The sequence below is a fragment of the Nanorana parkeri genome, unplaced genomic scaffold, assembly GCF_000935625.1.
Source record: "Nanorana parkeri isolate BGI_ZX_2015 unplaced genomic scaffold, ASM93562v1 scaffold5, whole genome shotgun sequence".
In the NCBI taxonomy this organism is placed as follows: Eukaryota; Metazoa; Chordata; class Amphibia; order Anura; family Dicroglossidae; genus Nanorana; species Nanorana parkeri.
The window spans coordinates 5,095,122-5,114,102 of NW_017306273.1; the positions used below are offsets into that span (position 1 = coordinate 5,095,122).

The window sequence follows — 18,981 nt, forward strand, 5'->3', positions numbered from 1 at the left end:
CCTTCATCATGGCTGGAACATACCAGAATTCATATGCCTCTCTGGAGCTCTCGGACCACCAGCTGACTGCAGTCTGGGGCACAGTCTATAAGGAAGTTAGAAAAGATAGCCTGGTCACTATCACTCCTTGAGGAAGGAACCACCACCATGGCTGGAACATACTGGAATTCTTATGCCTATCTGGAGCTCCCGGACCACGAGCTGACCACGGTCTTGGGCACAGTATACAAGGAAGATAGAAATATAGCCTAGTCACTGTCACCCCTTCATAAAGGAACCACCACCAAGGCTGGAACATACCAGAATTCTTATGCAGATCTGGAGTTCTCTGGATCACCAGCTGACCAGAATCTACAAGGAAGTTAGGAAAGATAGCCTGGTCACTATCAACCCCTGAGAAAGGAACCACCACCATGGCTGGAACATAGGCATAATATCTGGAGCTCATGGACCACGGTCTGGGGCACAGTATACAATGAAGTTACAAAAGATAACCTGGTCACTCTCACCCCTTGAGAAAGGAACCACTACCATGGCTGGAACATACCAGAATCCTTATGCCTATCTGGAGCTCCTGGACCACCAGCTGACCACGGTCTGGGGCACAGTCTACAAGGAAGTTGGTAAAGATAGCCTGGTCACCATCACCCCTTGAGAAAGGAACCACCACCATGGTTAGAACATACTGGAATTCTTATGCCTATCTGAAGCTCCTGGGGCGCAGTCTACAAGGAAGTTAGAAAATATAACCTGGTCACTATCCTGTGAAAGGAACCACAACTTTTGTAGCTCTAAGGACACATAAGAATAAATGCTCAGTGTCCACTACAGGAGAAACCTTTAACTCCTGTCTGGTCCTTCTACAGATTGTCTAATTTTATTAAAACAGTCTGGGATCTAGTTGTTGTTTTAGAAAGCAGAAGTGCCCCCAGGGCCATCCGTGCCACTCGAGAAGGTCAAATGTGTCTTCTATGAAGTAGAACACGCCGTGCACACCGTGATTCTCTGCTCCTAATGGCCCTAGCCGTGATTATCTTCTGGGAAGTTGCACGTTTTCTGTTATTGGCAGGTTCTATTCCCGGCCGTGGCTCATTAGAAGTGACTGACCCCTCAAGTCCCCGGGGAGGTTGAGGTGATGAGCTTTACATCTCGTTACAGCTTGTCTAATTGTCCTAATACACGTTGCTGGATGGGCTAACGAGATTTGTAAATGGGTTTTCGAGAGAAGAGGCGGTTATTTCTATTACCGTTCTGCTAAGCCCTGCATCCGGAGAATATGTATTTATAACTCAGAGGCTTGTTTATAAACCCAAGGCTATAAATAAAAAAATAAAAGTGTTGCCTATGACAACCAAAATCCAAATCATTTTTAAGTGCGTGTTAGAAAATATTCACAGAAACCATTTTTTAATAATTACTTTTGTCCGGCGGATTTACAGATGGAAACCAATTGCAGAGGAAACATCGCGGCTGCTCCTGAGCTCTCACATAGCAGCAGTAAATCTGTATTTCTGAGTGACTTACATAGCCACATAACCGCTTCTGCTGAGGAACGGAAATGGATGGTTGCGAGGAAGAAGAGAACAATAACAAATGGGTTCTTAGGGTTTGTTCACACCAAGTGCGTTTCAGCAGAGTAGACCTGTTACAGAACGGATCAAAACTGCGTCCAATGTATTCCAATGGTATTTTGGGCTCTAGTTCACACCGCAGTGTTCAGTTCCAGAGCATATAAAAAAAAACAGCAGCAAGCCCTATTTTACCAGCTCTGGAACGCATCAAAAACGCCCTGGAATGCACTCAAAGCCCATTTTAAACTAAAACGTCCCTGAACGCATTAAAAACATGGCAAAGAAGGCGGTATAACACACTGCACTGCGTGTGCAGAAACTATTGCAGATTTGGTGTGAACAAGGCCTTAAAGTGACATTTAAACCCTCAGATTTTTTAACATAAACCAATACTGTAATGTGGGCCTTACTGTAATCCATGGTTGTTTCCCTTCTCTTTGCTGCTCTTCCTTTTAAATCCTCATGTCTTCTCATGCTGGGGGAGAACTTCCCTTTGCAGCTGACTGCCTCTTCCTGTAGTGCTGGCTCAGGTTACAAGCCTACACACAGACACCGTGTATCCATTCCAGAGACAAGGCAGTCTGCTGCAAAACAGAAGTTCTCCCCAAGCATGAGGACAGATACAGATTTAAAAGGAAGAGCAGCAAAGAGAAGGGAAACTACCATGGATTACAGTAAGGCACACATTACAGTATTGTTTTATGTTACAAAATCTGAGGGTTTAATGTCACTTTAAGAGTTGACAAACTAATTAAAAGCAATGCACTCACTCTACGGCTAATGCTTTATCTGGTGTTGGTTAACTAAATAAAATAAGAAACACATGGGATACAATGCCTTGTGAACATTTCATTAACTTGTCTGCATAAATACATTTCTGACATGTCATAGTATACAGTAACAGTATCATTGGTCACAAAAGCTCTGCCTTTTAGCATTAAAAATCAGATAATGATGAAAAAGATGGTCAGTCTGCTGCAGGCAGGAGGAAGCATTTCCTCAATCTCCCCTCCCCCAGTAATCAGTCTGCTGCAGGCAGGAAGAAGCATTTGTAGCAAGTCACAAAAGTGAGATACAGCAGCCTGGGCAGATCTATGTCAGACATTTGTAAACACAGGCAGAAACTGGTGGTCTGCATTGGAGAGAACCTATTGCTTTGAACAAAGCATAGGTTCCCGTTAAAGCTGGACTCCATGATTATATAACAGACACAAATGAATGCAGTTGTATATACATAAATACATTGTTACAAGTAGTGTAAACACTTAAATTTGCCCTGGCAGCAGACTGAGAAAGGGAGAAGCAGCACAAGGAGCCAATCAGATCCTGCATTGCTCATGTGCTAGCTAGGGACGTGCTGAAATGAGTAGAGAGCAGAGAGATAATCTCATCCGTCTGCTGTTTCTCCTTTGACCATTCACAGGCTGGGGGAAGGACAAGACCTGTAAATGTTACTCAATTACTGCACAGAAAAATCAAGTCTCCAGCCTTGCCAGACAGGGCAGTGCCGTGGCAGAGCTATGTACATATCAGGACTGGATGAACAGAAATGCAAATCCAATGCCAGGTATAACAGCTCTGATATTTGTATTTTATCTGTGTTTGCAGCTTTGAATATTCTTGTTAATAGGCTTTAGAGATAATGATATCCTGTTGGAGGAACATGTATGGGGGGTTCACTGGTCATCTTCACTTAACCTGTCCTCTTATGTGTAAGATTACATCGACAATGTGCCATATTGGAAGCAACCCTTGAAGATCCCACACTCAAGGGCTGAGACCCACTGACTAACCCATTGTGGGAACTCTTTGTCATCTTTTAAATGTTGATTTGTAAAAGTAAGATTGTGCACATATAATAAAAAAAAGATATAAAACTGTAATTGAAAAACTTAAAAAAAGGAAACAAAATTGACCCAAAAACTGGTCATCTTCAGTCTTCACATAACCTGTCCTCTTATGTGTAAGATCGGATCGATGATGTGCCATATTGGAAGCAACCCTTGAAGATCCCACACTCAAGGGCATGCCAACACCAGGCAACCTTTGAAGATCTCATACAGCTTGAGACCCACTGAGTAACCCTTTGTGGGAATCCTTTGTCATCCATTAAATGTTGATTTGTAAAACACAGATTGTATACATATGGTAAAAAAAGAAAGAAAACTGTAATTGAAAAACCTAAAAAAAGGAAACATAATGGACCCAAAACTGTTATAGTTTCACTTTAATCAGAAGGTATTGAAGCCAGGCTTGACCATGAGGGGCATCCTTTGAAACATGCTTCCTTTACTCCCCGGACTCCCATCCTGGCACAGCCTGCAACCCCTTCCTCATAGAGATGCCTCCAAAGAAATGGTGGATGCTGCAGCTTATGTAAAGCTTCAGCGGGTCCCATCTGTAGCAGTGACGGCCATAAGAACATCTTCCCAGCTCTGCCACTGGCCATGGCATGCGGGCCACCACTGGACTGATCACCTCTAGCCTAATATCCACGGTTGTGACTGGGGAAAGTGCGTTGCCACTTTTGTTTTTAATTAATAAAGACCCCGTTAAACACTTTATTGTACATGATCTGTGCGCTCTTTCTTTTCTTTCCTGATGTCAGTATTGAAGCCAGAGGACAACCAGTGTTATCCTACATATTTATTTATTTATTATGTGATGGATTTTATTTAATCACCTGCATTGGACAATGGGGATCATTTTATACTGTACAGAACATGTTAGATGTATTATGCCTTCGGATGTGCACTAGAGGGAACTGACCTGTATCTCCAGTTCCTGAAGCAGATGCTGATTGTGTGGAAAGCTGAGGTTGCCCAGGTCCCAGGTGTCTGTATTGAGAGGGCTTATAACACCCTCCCTGCCATGGCAACCAGATGCATTGGAGGAACCAGGCTGCAAATAGACACCTTTTCTCTCTGTCCCTTTTAAGTGCATCTGCCTTGCTAATGATGAATGATCAAAGCCTCAATAGACACGCCAGACTGGAAGCGTGAAGTCACCACCTCTTCTGTTTTCTGTTCATTATCTGGAGTTTATCAGATTCTGAGGCTTCCTTTGAGGGATCTCTGTAAGTGAAAATTTGAGGAGAACATCCCAGGGTTTGTTCCAGCTATGGGATCGGCAGCTTCGGCACACAGGCAGAATACAATCTACGTGGAGGTGGATGGAAAGGTGCAGAAGGTGGGTACAAAAGTAAACTTTTGTGTTGATGGTGGGACGTCATGGTGGTACTGTTGAAAACATGAACAGCTTAAAGAAGCCGTTCCCAACTGTTTACCCCAGATGAATGCCCTAGTCCAGTGGTGGCGAACCTTGGCACTCCAGCTGTGCCAAAACTACAAATCCCAACATGCATCTGCCTCTGGGAGTTATGTCTGTGGCTGTCAGAGCCATGCAATGCCTCATGGGACTTGTAGTTCCAAAACAGCTGGAGTGCCAAGGTTCGCCACCACTGCCCTAGTCCTTTCAAATTAATTTTCAGGTCTCGGGGAACCCTTGCTAAAAAAAGTCAGTTGGAAGAATGGCCGATATATTGGTGGTCAGTGGGAAAGGTGCCCCTTTTATTGGTGGTCAGTAGGAATAATGCGCCTTACATTGGTGGTTAGTGGTAAGAATGCCCCTTACATCGATGGTCAGACTGCTCCCTAAAGGAGTGGCCAATTGGAAGAGTGTTCTTTACATTAAAAGTCAGTGGGAAGAATGTTCCTTACATTGGAGATTAGTACGACAAATGCCCCTTAGATTGGTATTCAGTATGAAGAATGCCTCTCACATTGTTGGTCAAGGAGAAGAATGTTCCTTATATAGGTGGTCGGTGGAATGAATGCTCCTAATATTGGTGGTTGGTGGGAAGAATGCCACTTACGTTGGTGGGAAGAATGCCTCTTACATTGGTGGTCATGGAAGAAGTGCCCCCTTTACATTGGTGGTCAGTGAGAAGAATGACCCTTACATTGGTGGTCATGGAAGAAGTGCCCCCTTTACATTGGTGGTCAGTGAGAAGAATGACCCTTACATTGGTGGTCATGGAAGAAGTGCCCCCTTTACATTGGTGGTCAGTGAGAAGAATGACCCTTACATTGGTGGTCATGGGAGAAGTGCCACCTTTACATTGGTGGTCAGTGAGAAGAATGCCCCTTACATTGGCGGTCATGGGAGAAGTGCCCCCTTTACATTGGTGGTCAGAAAGACACCCTTACATATAGTTAAAAATATCTGTGGTGTTATGCTGCTGTCTCTGCCAACTGGCATTGGACCTGAAACTATGCAGGTGCCATCAGCTGGGAGGTCAATTAGCCACAGCTCAAAGAACCCCTGGCAACCTCTGGAGGACACCTACATAGGGTTTCATGGAACCCTGGTTCAGAATTGATGGCTTAAAGGATATCTAAACCCAAGAATGAGAATGTACCATACTGCAGCTTACCAGTTCTTAGATGTGGTGGCTGCGTTAAGTTTCAGTCTATGAACACTTCAGAAAGTTCTGAAAATTCCTACAGATCTTGTACAAAAAACATTATCTTCCTTCCAAGCTATCTTCTATAAACAAATTCCCCTGCCATCCATGCAATGCAGATAGCAAGAGAAAGACAGGTATGTGGTCCAAATCCGGAGAACAGCCTACGGCGACCACCACGGCTCTCTCCACAGATACAGGACAGTGACTGAGCATAAGCACCCTGGGACAGGAAGTGTCATTTGGAATGAGACCAGGTAAAAATAAGGCGACAAATGGGACCAGGTAAAAAAAAAAGAAAACAAATGCATCCACTACATCTAAGTTCTGGTAAGCTGCAATATATAACTTCTGATGGGTTTAGATATGCTTTAACATACACAGTGGAGATGACCAACCACCCTCCTGTTATGTTGCAAGGCAAGATTGATAACCATTAAGCCCCTGTTCTGCCTGTTGTGTCTGTGGCTTGTCCTGCCTTAACTCATATTAATCTAAAACTATACCATTTGACATTTCACAGGTCATTTTCAGTCAGCAGAGCAGTTCCAATGTGATAAAACGTCTTCTTTGTTCTTCTGCCGGACTTCCTTGGTAATAAAATGTACACGTGATATGTGTATAATGTATAGTATGTTACAAGTTGCAGTGATTTACCGTGTTAGATATAAATAGTAATAAGAAAGTATAAATGTAGGTGATCGCTTTGGAATACACGTAGACTGGCTTCATACTTATGGGTTGCAGTAGTGCAGGATGAAACAGTTGGAATGCCACCCCAATGCACACTACACTAGGTGCCGCCTGCACTGCAGCACACCACAACAAACCTACCCAAAAGGTTGTATAAGTGAGAGTCATGTGACAAGGGATGCAAGGGATGAGTTGACTTGTTGCCTTATGTTGCTGGTTAAAGAAAAACATATAGAAAATACATGTCCATCGCCTAATTTTCTATACCTAAAGGCAAACACCCATCATCCTTGTGGACCATCGAGGATCAGTCATTGCCACGGACACCACCGTTCCTGCCAATAATAAGAGGTACGTTCTTACCTTGAAAGTAAACTGTAATACTTTGGGGCCATTTTATTTATTTATACATTTTTTTAAACTGATGTTTTGTATCTACTTTGTTACTATAGTTATACAATCTTTCTTTTAGTATGTGACAAAGGATTTCCAGAACACTATGGGTTCTCTCAAGAGACAGTAGGGCAGATGCTGCTTGCCTTTAGACTTTCTGTCTATGATTGAAACTTTGGGCAGAGCATGCAGCTGAGCTGTTTTTAAATAACACCATTTACAGCTTTTTATGTTAGGCGCACACTCTTTGTGCAGAAATTAAGATATTGGATATTATGTGACTTTACTGTATGGCCTATTGGAGTGGTGGTGAACCTTGGCATTCCAGCTGTTCCAAAACTACAAATCCCAACATGCACCTGCATCTGGGAGTTATGTATGTGGCTGTCAGAGCCTTGCAATGCCTCATGGGACTTGTAGTTCCAAAACAGCTGGAGTGCCAAGGTTCGCCACCACTGGCCTATTGAGTTTATATGAGCTGCCATGATAAGCAAAAACGAGACAGCAAGATGTCTCCCATGTGATTACTAGCAGACTTAGCGTCATGCTGTTAAATATTTTAATATGTGAAATACCTTCCCATCTGACTCCTCCTCAATACTTTACTAGGACATTCAAGAATTATTTTAGTTTTAAAAGGTTTTATTGTGGGAAAGAGCACATAGAACTCAGACATTTGCCATAGGCCCCGTGTAGACGGCAAGAAAATTGTGCACAGATGTACACAAAATCGGTGTAAGAGGTCTTGTAAACCCATTTTGGTGAATTGTCCTTTAAATATACCCCGCCCACCTCAGCGTTGCCCCCTCATTATTATACGTACCTTCATCCCTGCCAGAGTTTTACACTGTGTGGCCTAGACTAGGAATACACAGTGCCTAGTGGCTAGTCCACTTGCACACCATGTCCCTATTCATGCCAAGATGGTCCATACTTGGCCAGACAGCTGAAGCTGAGCAGGGGGGTGGGGTCATTATTTGAAAAGATAAGGTGGTTGTTCCTTTTATATGCTGTATGGATCTGGCCATTGCAGTGTGCTGAACCAGCCTGTGAGCCAGGAACCCCATCCTTGGGGGTTTGCCAACTCCTAGTGGAACCACAAGGCCTTCTGGGATGGTTTTAGAGAGTATTGTGGGAGAAGTCTGGTAATCTTATCCTGATGGAATGGGACCATACAGTTTTATGGTCCACCAGATATGTGATTTACTGCCACCATCAGGGCAACATCTGAAGCATGTTGCAAGGGGACTGCTATGAATTCAATGAAGCCTGGTGTGGACCATGCAAGTCCTGTGCAGGTTAGATGACTGTGGTTAGGGTCTTGCGACAAAGCTGGCATTTGGTGTGAACATGGTCCTACTTCCATTTGATCTTAAAGGGTTTTTTATTGGGGGATGCTATGTGTATATATATATCCCTAGTCAACCAGCAGCTCCAATGGTGCCATGTTCTTTTGTCTTTTCCTCTGACAGCAGGTGTGGGTGGTCCTTCCTTCAGGATTGAACAGTGCCCAGGACTTGATGTGTGTCTAGTGCAGTAGAACAGTGAACCCTCAATTGCTGGGGGGAGGGTTGAGTCCATGACAGCCTGGGCTTACAGGAAGTGGGTTAGGTTACGCTGGCTGTCATACAACTTGAATGACTGGTGGCATCTAGTTGTGACAAGGAATTACTGCGTGGGACAGCTCCGGACTGATGGTGGAGGTGAGTATTGTTGTGCATCGTTTTTTAAACTGAAGTTCCATTATAGGTGATGGCTAAAGAGCCATTGAAAATTGTGTTGGGGGAGTCACAGATCAGGAATGCTTTTAAAACCTAATTTTTCATGAACCATTTTGTAAATATTGTATATCGACTGATTTGTTCCTCACTGAACACCTGTGTGATGTCTAATCATTTTCTATCTTCAGCTCTCCTTATCGAATTATCCCCCAAGCTGTAAATCAGAAACCAGGTAAGGTTTAAATAATATGTACAGGTCTTCCTACACTGAATGGAGAGAACAGCACAGATAATGTCAGTATTTTGGTTTTTGGTGCCAGGAACCCAGTGCTGCAGGTGAACAAATAATGTTCCTCCAAATGCGTTGCCTCCTAACTTTACAGTATATGAAAACCCTAACAATGAACTTCTCTTATTTGGTTCCTTTTGGTCTGTTACACCATTTGGTTTGTTAAACCATTGAAAGGGTTTTGAAATATTTGTTCAACAAGTGCACAAATTACCCATCGATCCTCTTAGAAATTTAGTGATAACCTCCTGTGTTCCCTGCATCAGCTGACTGTCATTAGTTACATTGTTTCCAGTATGGACTTCAGAATGCAACCCCCCCTCCCATGTCATGCAGAAAAGAAGAGGGGTAGGGGTGCTGTAGCCATATCTTGGAGTGTCAACACAGCTTTTCTGTAGATATGTTGTCACCCTAGGACAGGAAGAAAAAAAAAACCTTAAAAACCTAATGCTGCCACCATATCTAAGGACTGGTAAGCTGCAATATATTCAATTTTTTTCTTGGGTTTGGATACACTTTTATGGTTTTCAGTTTTTGTCTATACCATAAGTTTAGCAGCCTGCCTTGTGGTTGCCTCTGTCTGACTGAAACAGTAGCAGCCTGCCTTGTGGTTGCCTCTGTCTGACTGAAACAGTAGCAGCCTGCCTTGTGGTTGCCTCTGTCTGACTGAAACTTCACTCTCATTTAAAGGAGAACTATGAGGTGAGTGAAAATCACTCATCAATTGTCGGGATCCGTCCCGGCTGCGGCGTCTGAGCTACAGCTCGCGGTATACTGAGCTTAGGGTGACGGGAGGACGCTAGTTTGTGTTCTCCCGTTACCCTAAGGAGAACTATGGGGAAAAACACTGACCCCATAGTTCTCCTTTAATAAGGGATGAGCCACTGCTGATGACACATTTGGTGCTGTTGATCGCTGTAGACTGTATTATGTTAAAAACACACAGAGCAGTCTCTGAGGGGCATGTGAAAATGAGACTAAAGCCGCATTTGCTGGCTAATAAAAAAAAATAATATGCGATATTTCATATTTAAACAACAATGTTATGTTTATATCAACAATTCACTTTTTTCTTTCAGACAAAGAAGACATTTTCCAGAATATTCTGAGTCAAGTTTCTGAGGAATTTTCAAGGTAGAAACCAACAAAGGCAGAAAACTAATGATGTCAGCTCACATGGTCTATCCTGCGCTAGAATCTGATTATTCATAGACACACGCGATGACATTTCCTAGACACAGTTAATGAATCTGTTTCATAAAGTAAACTTTACTGGTTTGAAATTTTTTTTTAACTACGGAGGAATTTATTTGCCGCTCACTTTGATACTTAGCAAGGGAGAAAAACTGGCATCAGTTTATGACTAGGAAGGAAGGTGCACATGTGACAGGTGGGCAGTTCGTTGCATAATCCACATTTTCTATCATTTAGCCCTGCCACCCCGAGAAAATAGGATGTATTTAACACCCGCTCCTAATATGTGAATACATTCAGCTGCATGCATTTGCAAACATATTTGAAAGCTACCCACACTAGACATGTAAGCTGCGGAAAAATCCAGTTCTTTTAGGATATTTCGGGATTCGGATCCGAAATTCAATTTGGTTCGGGTTTTGGCTTCGAAATCCGAATTTCTTTAGTTTCGGATGAGTTTACAAACGTTTATTCGTTATATAAAACCATATACAGATATTAAAACTAAAGCTGAATCTCCTAGACCCGAATGGCATTCGGGATCCGAATTTCGGAATTGCATTGGGGAGCTCCTGAATGCCATTCGGGTGTGGGAGCCTCAGCTTTGGTAATATACTGTATGTATATGGCTCCCGGACCCGAATGGCATTCAGGAACTCCCCAATGCAATTCGGATCTCGAATGCCATTCGGGTCTAGGAGCCTCAGCTTTAGTCTTGTATGTATATACTGTATATGGCTCCCATGTTGCCGTAACGAAAATCCGTGTTCAGACCCATTCCGATGCATTAAACCTAAACACATCTGATTGGCCAGAAAAGTCACGTGTCCGATTCAGTTTGGTTTTTGAACGAAATTCGGACAGGTTACTAAATTCAGAAACAGAATTTCAGATTCGGACACATTCGGACACATTCGGATGCATTGGGATTGGGAAATTCAGATGTGCCCGAATGTCCGAATTTCTGAAAATTTGTCCGAATTTTGATTGGGAACGAAACAAATCACACATGTCTAACCCACACATCTTGATGATATAAACCAGTACTATCCAGATGTTTAAGATATTATAATATAATGATATTATTCCCATAATATGTGGTGACAATCCAGTGACCGTGTTTCCTTTCTTTTCCAGAACTTTCCGGATTAGCGAGCTGAAGAGGGAGGTCGGTGAGCGGCTCACAGTCTTAGAACAAAGGGTGGAAGGTGAGATGATCATGCATTATCCTGGTGTAGGGTTGCCACCTGTCCAGGATTCACCCGGACAGTCCAGGTTTTGAATGCTGTGTTCGGGTTTCATGGCATCAGAAACCCGGACACAAGATGTCAGGCAGACAGGGGAAACCAAAATTAAGGTAGGGGCTACTGGCCCCCCACTGAAAACAGTCTCAACTGTGATATTTACATATGAATGGGCGGCGCTATTTACATGTGAATAAGCTACGACTTATTCTCCCAAAAAAATGTCTGCGCGTCGCCTGAGTTTTCGGGTTTCGCTTGAAGAAAAGGTGGCAACCCTATCCTGGTGATAAAGTTGAAGCTCATGTCAATGGGCGCATTCAGGTGCATTTAGCTTGCATTTGAGATCAGTTTAAAATGCTTCTGGGTTCCAGCCAAGATCCTTCATGGGTGCATTCGACCTAGAATTGGCCTACAGTTGTCCTCCTTCTAAGCTGCATCAAGCTCCTTTTGCATTCCCTTTGACTTGTATAGAGATAAATAAAGTTCAACAAAAGATCATTAGATTATAAATGTGTACATCACAGTGCTGTAGATTTGGTTCTGTTTGGGAATGGATATGTCATCATGGGGAATTTCCTTTCATGACACTTCTTGATACAGCGGATGATCTTGTGACACATATGAGCAATAAGTAATGACCTAAAGGTATCTTCTCTGGTCTAATCAAAGTGAACATCAGATAAACTTACAGAAACTCTTTTCATTCATTCCCTTGTCTCTGCAGTTGAAGGTCAGAAGGTTCTCGGCATTGACAAGTGTAAGAACGAGCTGAGGAAGCTCCGGGATGAACTAGACAAGAAGAACCACAGGTGAGGGGAAGTCTTTTCTTATGAAATATCTGATACAGGAAAATAGAAAGACAAGAGCATGTGATCTGACATGCCAACTAGAAGAAGAAACCACCCAAAGCAGTTCATGTAATTGAACCTTTGTAGGCCTTACCTTAATGTCCAGAGATGTCACTTTCCTTCAGCCATCTGCTTACCCTCTTTACTTTTACATGGTATGGTACTTGTAGAAAGCCTGTAGGTTTTTTTTTCATGGTCTTTTGGGCAATTTACCGTTAGGTAAACCAGTCCCCAGACACTTCCATGCGCATGCACACATAGTCCCAGGTGCTGTAATTATGCAAGTGGTGACCATAACTTGGATCGTAGCACTTTGGCCTACTACCAACGCCTTCCCACCACTAATGTTGTTGTTGTCTGGCTTTAATAGCCTGGAAGGAGCAGAAGGGGGTTACAGACCAGAGCATACAGTATAATAAACAAATGCTTAGGCAGACGTTATCTTCAATGAAAAACTGGTGTCAAAATGGTCAGCAGTTTCTAAGATAGGCAGATGAAATTATTATTATTATACAGGATCTATATGTCGCCAACAGTTTGCGCAGCACTTTACAATATAAGGAAGACATTACAATCACAATACAAATCAAAACAAGATGGTAAGGAGGGCCCTGCCCCTGAGGGCTTACAATCTAAAAGGGAGGGGCAAGTGATACATGAGGAGGGAGCTGTGTGGGGATGAATTGTATGAGAACGTGATGGTTGAGCGGTTAGGTTGAGGTGGGATAGGCTTCCCTGAAGAGATGAGTCTTAAGGGATTGCCTAAAGGCAGTCAGAGTGAGAGATAGACAGACAGGTTGGTGGAAAGAGTTCCAGAGGATGGGAGAGACTCTAGAGAAATCCTGGAGGCGAGCATGGGAGGAGTTGACGAGGGAACTGGAAAGCAGGAGGTCTTTGGAAGAGCGGAGGGGACGGTTAGGGTGATACTGTGAGACCAGGTTATAGACAGATCTTTACTGTTTATGTGAAAATTCTACCAGACACCTCCTAACTCTTTGTTGGCCTATGGGGACCCCCATTGTGTGAAAGGACCAGGGGAGAGGCCAGGCTTTTTCAGGAAGAGTGAAGATATGCATAGGACTTCAGCATATAACTCTGTTTATGTATTTTTTCATAATTTGCTAAAGTTTTTCTCCGGTTTACTCTAATATGCCACTGCATATCTTCACTTTTCCATAATCCGTCTCATCTTATAGCTCTGTCCAGTAGCTGAATTCTGTGGTATGTTGGCTATTAGTATTAGTATGAGTGATGGTGAAAGTGAGGCCTGTAACGTCCAGAATGGATCAGTAATATGATGACAAATAAAATAAATATAACAGGCCGAGAAGGATACATTAAAGCTCTATCAATTTTACATTTGTTCAATATGTTTACAGCAAACCTGCAGAGGTAGACATTTTTTGGAAAGTGCCATTTGCAATGCAGGACAGGTACATCCAGGTACCAGCATATCATCCTCACTTTCCTTCTAGAGCACCCTAGGGGCCCCAAGAGTGCCTGAGCCAATATGGTTGTGGTCTCTGCCATACGCTCACTGCCTCATAACTGATCAGTCGGGCTGCCAATCATAGCAATGGGCCAGTAGTGAGACACCAGTTGGGTGAGATTGAGATCACAACCATAGTAACACAGACAGTGTTTGCATAATGTGGCATCATTTTGCATTTTGGGCACTCCCAGACACTCTAGAACCGTGGTTCTCAACTGGTGGGTCGTGACTCATAAGTGGGTCGCAACCCCGTGTTCAGTGGGTCGCTGCGTGCCTTTTACTGCGCTAGGTAAGAGGCTCCTCAGTCTTCCCCTAGCACAGCACTGTCAGTTCACGCACTGAGCAGCGATTCAAAATATGCTGCCCACAGCAAGTATCAGCTTTAAGTGGGGTGGGCTAGGGTTATGGCCGCGAGGGAGCTTCACCATATGTGCATTGCTTACAGCTCCTTCGCGTGTCCTGTAGAGGTGCCTGAACTGGAGTGACGTTGCATTCTGGTTCCCGGCACCTCTACAGGGCACGCAAGGAATGCACATATGGATGGAGCTCCATCACAGCACAGCAACCCACACTGGACCCCAGGCTGATGATCCCCTCCAGTTCTCGTAAGGTAGGAAGACTGGGTGGATCTTATATGCTGGCTCCACTCTTCTCTCAATATCATCACCTTAAACCTATAAATGGTTGTAGAAGGCAATCATTACTGACCTTGACTGTAGAAACCGCCTCTCCCAGATCCCAGAAAAATGCATACCTCCTACATACATTTACTATGAATGTTATCTGACCCCAGGAAATGCCTGATTCACATATGGCCGAATGATATGGTTATTCCGCTATGGGTGTTTGTATTGTCCCAACAGACTTAACTCCCCATGTAGATGTTACCAGTCTGAGGAATTCATCCGAGTGAACCCGCGTAAAGATGTCCCCAACTACCCCAAGGTAAGTTTACAGCTTCATGCACAGCGTGTAAATATACCCGTTAGGTTTGGAAGATGAGCCAGTCTGAGAAATGTTATGTCTTTGACCAGACAGGAATTTTGGAATATACAATGATAGATAAACCTAATAAGCAGCAATGTAATTGCAGATTTCCAGTTCTTAGATGTGGTGGCTGCATTAGTTTGCACCTAGTAATCCTGCCAGTAACACACTCACCACAGAACAGCCCCCCTCTTCTTTTTATCTGTTTATCTCCATAACCTCAACACACTTCCAGTTTGTACGGTGACAACACTCACTTACTCTACTGTATCTACAGAGGATCAGTGTTGTCACCCTAGGACAGGGCTGCAGAACACCCCCTCTTCTCTTTGTCTCTTTAATGACAATGCTTACTTACTGTACTGTATCTATGGAGGAGCAGCAATTTCACCCTAGGACAGGACTACAGAACCCTAGGACAGGACAACATAACCACAGCACACTTCCTGATAACATTGTTTGAGATAACACTGCAGAGTGCACAGGGCACAGAACAGTACTGGATTTCTGGCAGGATCAGACGGTATTGTGTTGCTCCTGTCGAACAGATACAACAAAACACTTTCAATGGAATGGGAGCAAATAAGGGTTCATTTTTAGGGTTTACACACGCATTTATTTTTTTTACTTACATTGCCTGGCCAAAAAAAAAAAAAGTCACCACCTGGATTTAGTGAAATGATCTGGGGTTGCTTCAGTTGGCCAGGTCTAGGTTCAGCAACGTTATGTCCCCAGAAAATGAGGTCAGCTGCCTACCTGAATATACTGAATGACCAGGTTTTCCCATCAATGGATTTGTTCTTCCCTGATGGCACATTGGGCATATTCCAAGATGACAATGCCGGGACTCATCGGGCTCAGATTGTGAAAGAGTGGTTCAGGGAGCATGAGGCATCATTGTCACACATGGATTGGCCACCACAGAGTCCTGATCTTAACCCCATTGAGAGTCTTTGGGATGTGCTGGAGAAGACTTTACACAGAGGTCTGACTCTCCCATCATCACTACAAGATCCTGGTGAACAATTAATGCAACTCTGGGTGGAAATAAATGCTGTAACATTGCAAAAGCTTATCGAAACAATGCCACAGGGAATGCGTTCCGTAATCAAAGCTAAAGGCGGTCCAACGGAATATTAGAGTGTGTGACAATTTTTTTGCCCAGGCCGTGTATATGACAATATTGCTAACAGTACAAGAAAAATAAGAAATAAAGTAGAAATGTGTTGAACCCACCCAAATAACCAATGGATGTGGTGATAACATTGAACACACCATGATCACATTCTACTAAAGGCAGTTATGTACATCTACACCCCGACAGAGCAGCGATCCTTACCCTGGTTGTTGTTGTTGTCTGTGTCTCAGTTGTTTTACCTATACAAGTGAAGAAGTCACTGGCACTCCGAATTTCCAAATGTCAAATCTTTATTGACATCCTTAAGGGTTAGTTCACACCAGAAACTGCATCACAACTGCGTGCGTCTGCGTAGTTGCAATGCGTTTTGATGAGTTTGCAATGCGTTTCCAATGCGTTTTGTAACTGCACTAAAAAATGCTAATTAGGCATGTAGGTCACTTCCTTTTCCTGTCAGAGCATTTCCTATGTTTGTTTTGTTCGTTTGGGAGCTCAGTCATGCTTTCTTTGTTGGCTGGCATGGTGCTAGTTTTGACTTTAGCAATTTTTTTTTCTTATGTGTTCCGTTGCGTTTGCAATGCGTTTGCACCACGTTTGATGCGTTTTGATGCAGTTAAAGTAGGACAAGCAGTACTTTTTCTGACTGCAGTTGAATGGTGTGAATTAGGCACAAGAAAGCCCATAGGAAAGCATTGAGATGTATTTTAACCGCGCAGTTGAAATAAACGGACTGCATCACAACTGCATATGGTGTGAACAGGCCCTAAAGTGTGTAGTCAAAAACCAGCTGCACTCCTTACCGGAATAGTAGTAAACCTGCCAAGCAGGTGGGTGCTTGTAGTGACCACAGATGGCCCCGTGAACAATGCAGATCCCAGAAAGGATTGTCACCAGCACACCAAAGGTTTTGAAGCAAAAAGTCCTTTATTGACAAATCGCCATCCAATGTATTGGATGGCGATTTGTCAATAAAGGACTTTTTGCTTCAAAACTTTTGGTGTGCTGGTGACAATCCTTTCTAGATCAGGCCCTAAAGTGGTCTCACAATGTGTGGAAACGTTTCGGAAACCCAATTCGGTTCCTTCCTCAGGCAAACAAAGTTGGTTTACCTGGCACCCATTCAATTGACAGATATGAGGAGATCTTCCAAACTGGGACACAGGAAGCAACGAGAACCTGGCATAGGTTCCAACTCTACCCAATTCTTTTCTAAACAAGCAAAGAAAATTGGGCTGGAGTTGGGCTTCAATCATGACATCATCTTTTATAGCTATCAGCCAGTACATGATCATTGTGACAATATTATATGTAATAGAGCCTCCCATGTTGACCACAGAGCTTGCGATCTTCCTCCCTGTGAATTTACCTTTTATAGGGAACAGTTCAGTGTCATACCTTTCACTTGATTCCACAGTACACGCTGTCATCGGAGACCATTGATGCCCTGAAGAAACCCACCTTTGATGTCTGGCACTGGGAATACAATGAGGTGTGTTTGTTATACGTACAGTTTAAAGGTACAACTCCAAACTATATAGATTGAACGCACCACACCTATATCCTTCTATCATTCTTTGGCTGTGCTGGTAATGCTAAGACCAATTGTGCTTTGTCTTAAGATAAAGCTATTTAGTATTTAGCATAAAGTACACTCTTTCCCCATGGAGTTTATTATTTCACTTATACGAGGCAGTGGCCACAGAGGTGTTAATTAACGCACAGAGACATAAGAAGGTGGAATTATCAATGCATTCTGACTGGCATTCTGAATGAAGAACTTGGCTGCAGCAAACAACCAGAGTCTTCCGTGTTTCTAGCGCACTTTGAGAGATGAAAGGCAGAATCTGGTTACTAATAGATGACTAGATTGGTTTTTAATCCTACACTTTCAGCCATAAGGTCCATCATTTTTAAAGAACAGACATAAATAAAATGGTTGGTGGTATGAAATATTCATTTAAAACTGAAATATAGAGAACAACCCTACTAATCACCCTCCCCTCACCCGTACCCATCCCATCTTGACCTATCCCATCCTAACCCATTCCATTCTGACCCATTCCATCCTAACCCATCCCATCATGACCCATTGCATCTGGACCCATCCTATCCTGACCCATCCCATCCTGACCCATTCCATCCTAACCCATCCCATCCTGACCCATTCCATTCTATCCTGGCCCATCCCATCCTGACCTATCCTGACCCTTCCCTTCCTAATCCATTCCATCCTGACCCATCCCATCCTGACCCATCCCATCCTGACCCATTCCATCCTGACCCATTCCATTCTGACCCATCCCATTCTGACCCATCCCATTCTGACCCATCCCATTCTGACCCATCCCATCCTGATCCATCCCATCCTGACCCATCCCATCCTGACATATTCCATCCTAAATCACCAATCCTGACCCATCCCATTCTGACCCATCCCATCCTAATCTATTCCACCCTGACCCATCCCATCCCGACCCATCCCATCTTGACACATTGCATCTTAACCCATCCTATCCTGACCCATCCCATCCAAATCCATTCCATCCTTACCCATCCGATCCTGACCCATTCCATCTTGACTGCCTTGCCCCTTCATTATAATCAACTATAATTATAGCCTTTTAATACTTTCACGTGCTGCATAAAACACTGTGCCGAATTAATTCCCACAGCCGCTGGTTACATGATCTTATATGCCTAGGCAATTGTTATGAATTAACCCATATTCCTGCATGTGAATCCCTCTGATTTCTCCACACAGATGTTGAGCTGCCTGGAGTTTATGTATCATGAGCTTGGACTGGTCCAAGAGTTTAACATGAACCCCATGACTCTGAAACGCTGGCTGGTATGTACCCCAGAGGGTTTCCCTTCATTTCATGGTGTTATCTATCATTTGCAATTAGTTACCGCTTTTGTTAGGATCACCTACAGGGAAGATAAAAT

General features: G+C 43.4%; 1 protein-coding gene across 1 annotated transcript in view; it reads left to right on the forward strand.

Moving 5' to 3' along the window:
• Nucleotides 1-532: 532 nt before the first annotated feature.
• PDE9A (phosphodiesterase 9A) overlaps nucleotides 533-18,981 on the forward strand; it is a 28,568-nt gene continuing 10,119 nt past the window's right edge. Inside the window, exons 1-8 of the mRNA XM_018576841.1 lie at nucleotides 533-623; nucleotides 7,003-7,080; nucleotides 10,212-10,266; nucleotides 11,464-11,534; nucleotides 12,295-12,379; nucleotides 14,774-14,855; nucleotides 17,450-17,524; nucleotides 18,797-18,883. Coding sequence (XP_018432343.1) covers nucleotides 533-623; nucleotides 7,003-7,080; nucleotides 10,212-10,266; nucleotides 11,464-11,534; nucleotides 12,295-12,379; nucleotides 14,774-14,855; nucleotides 17,450-17,524; nucleotides 18,797-18,883 — 624 coding nt within the window. The remainder of the gene's footprint in view (nucleotides 624-7,002; nucleotides 7,081-10,211; nucleotides 10,267-11,463; nucleotides 11,535-12,294; nucleotides 12,380-14,773; nucleotides 14,856-17,449; nucleotides 17,525-18,796; nucleotides 18,884-18,981) is intronic.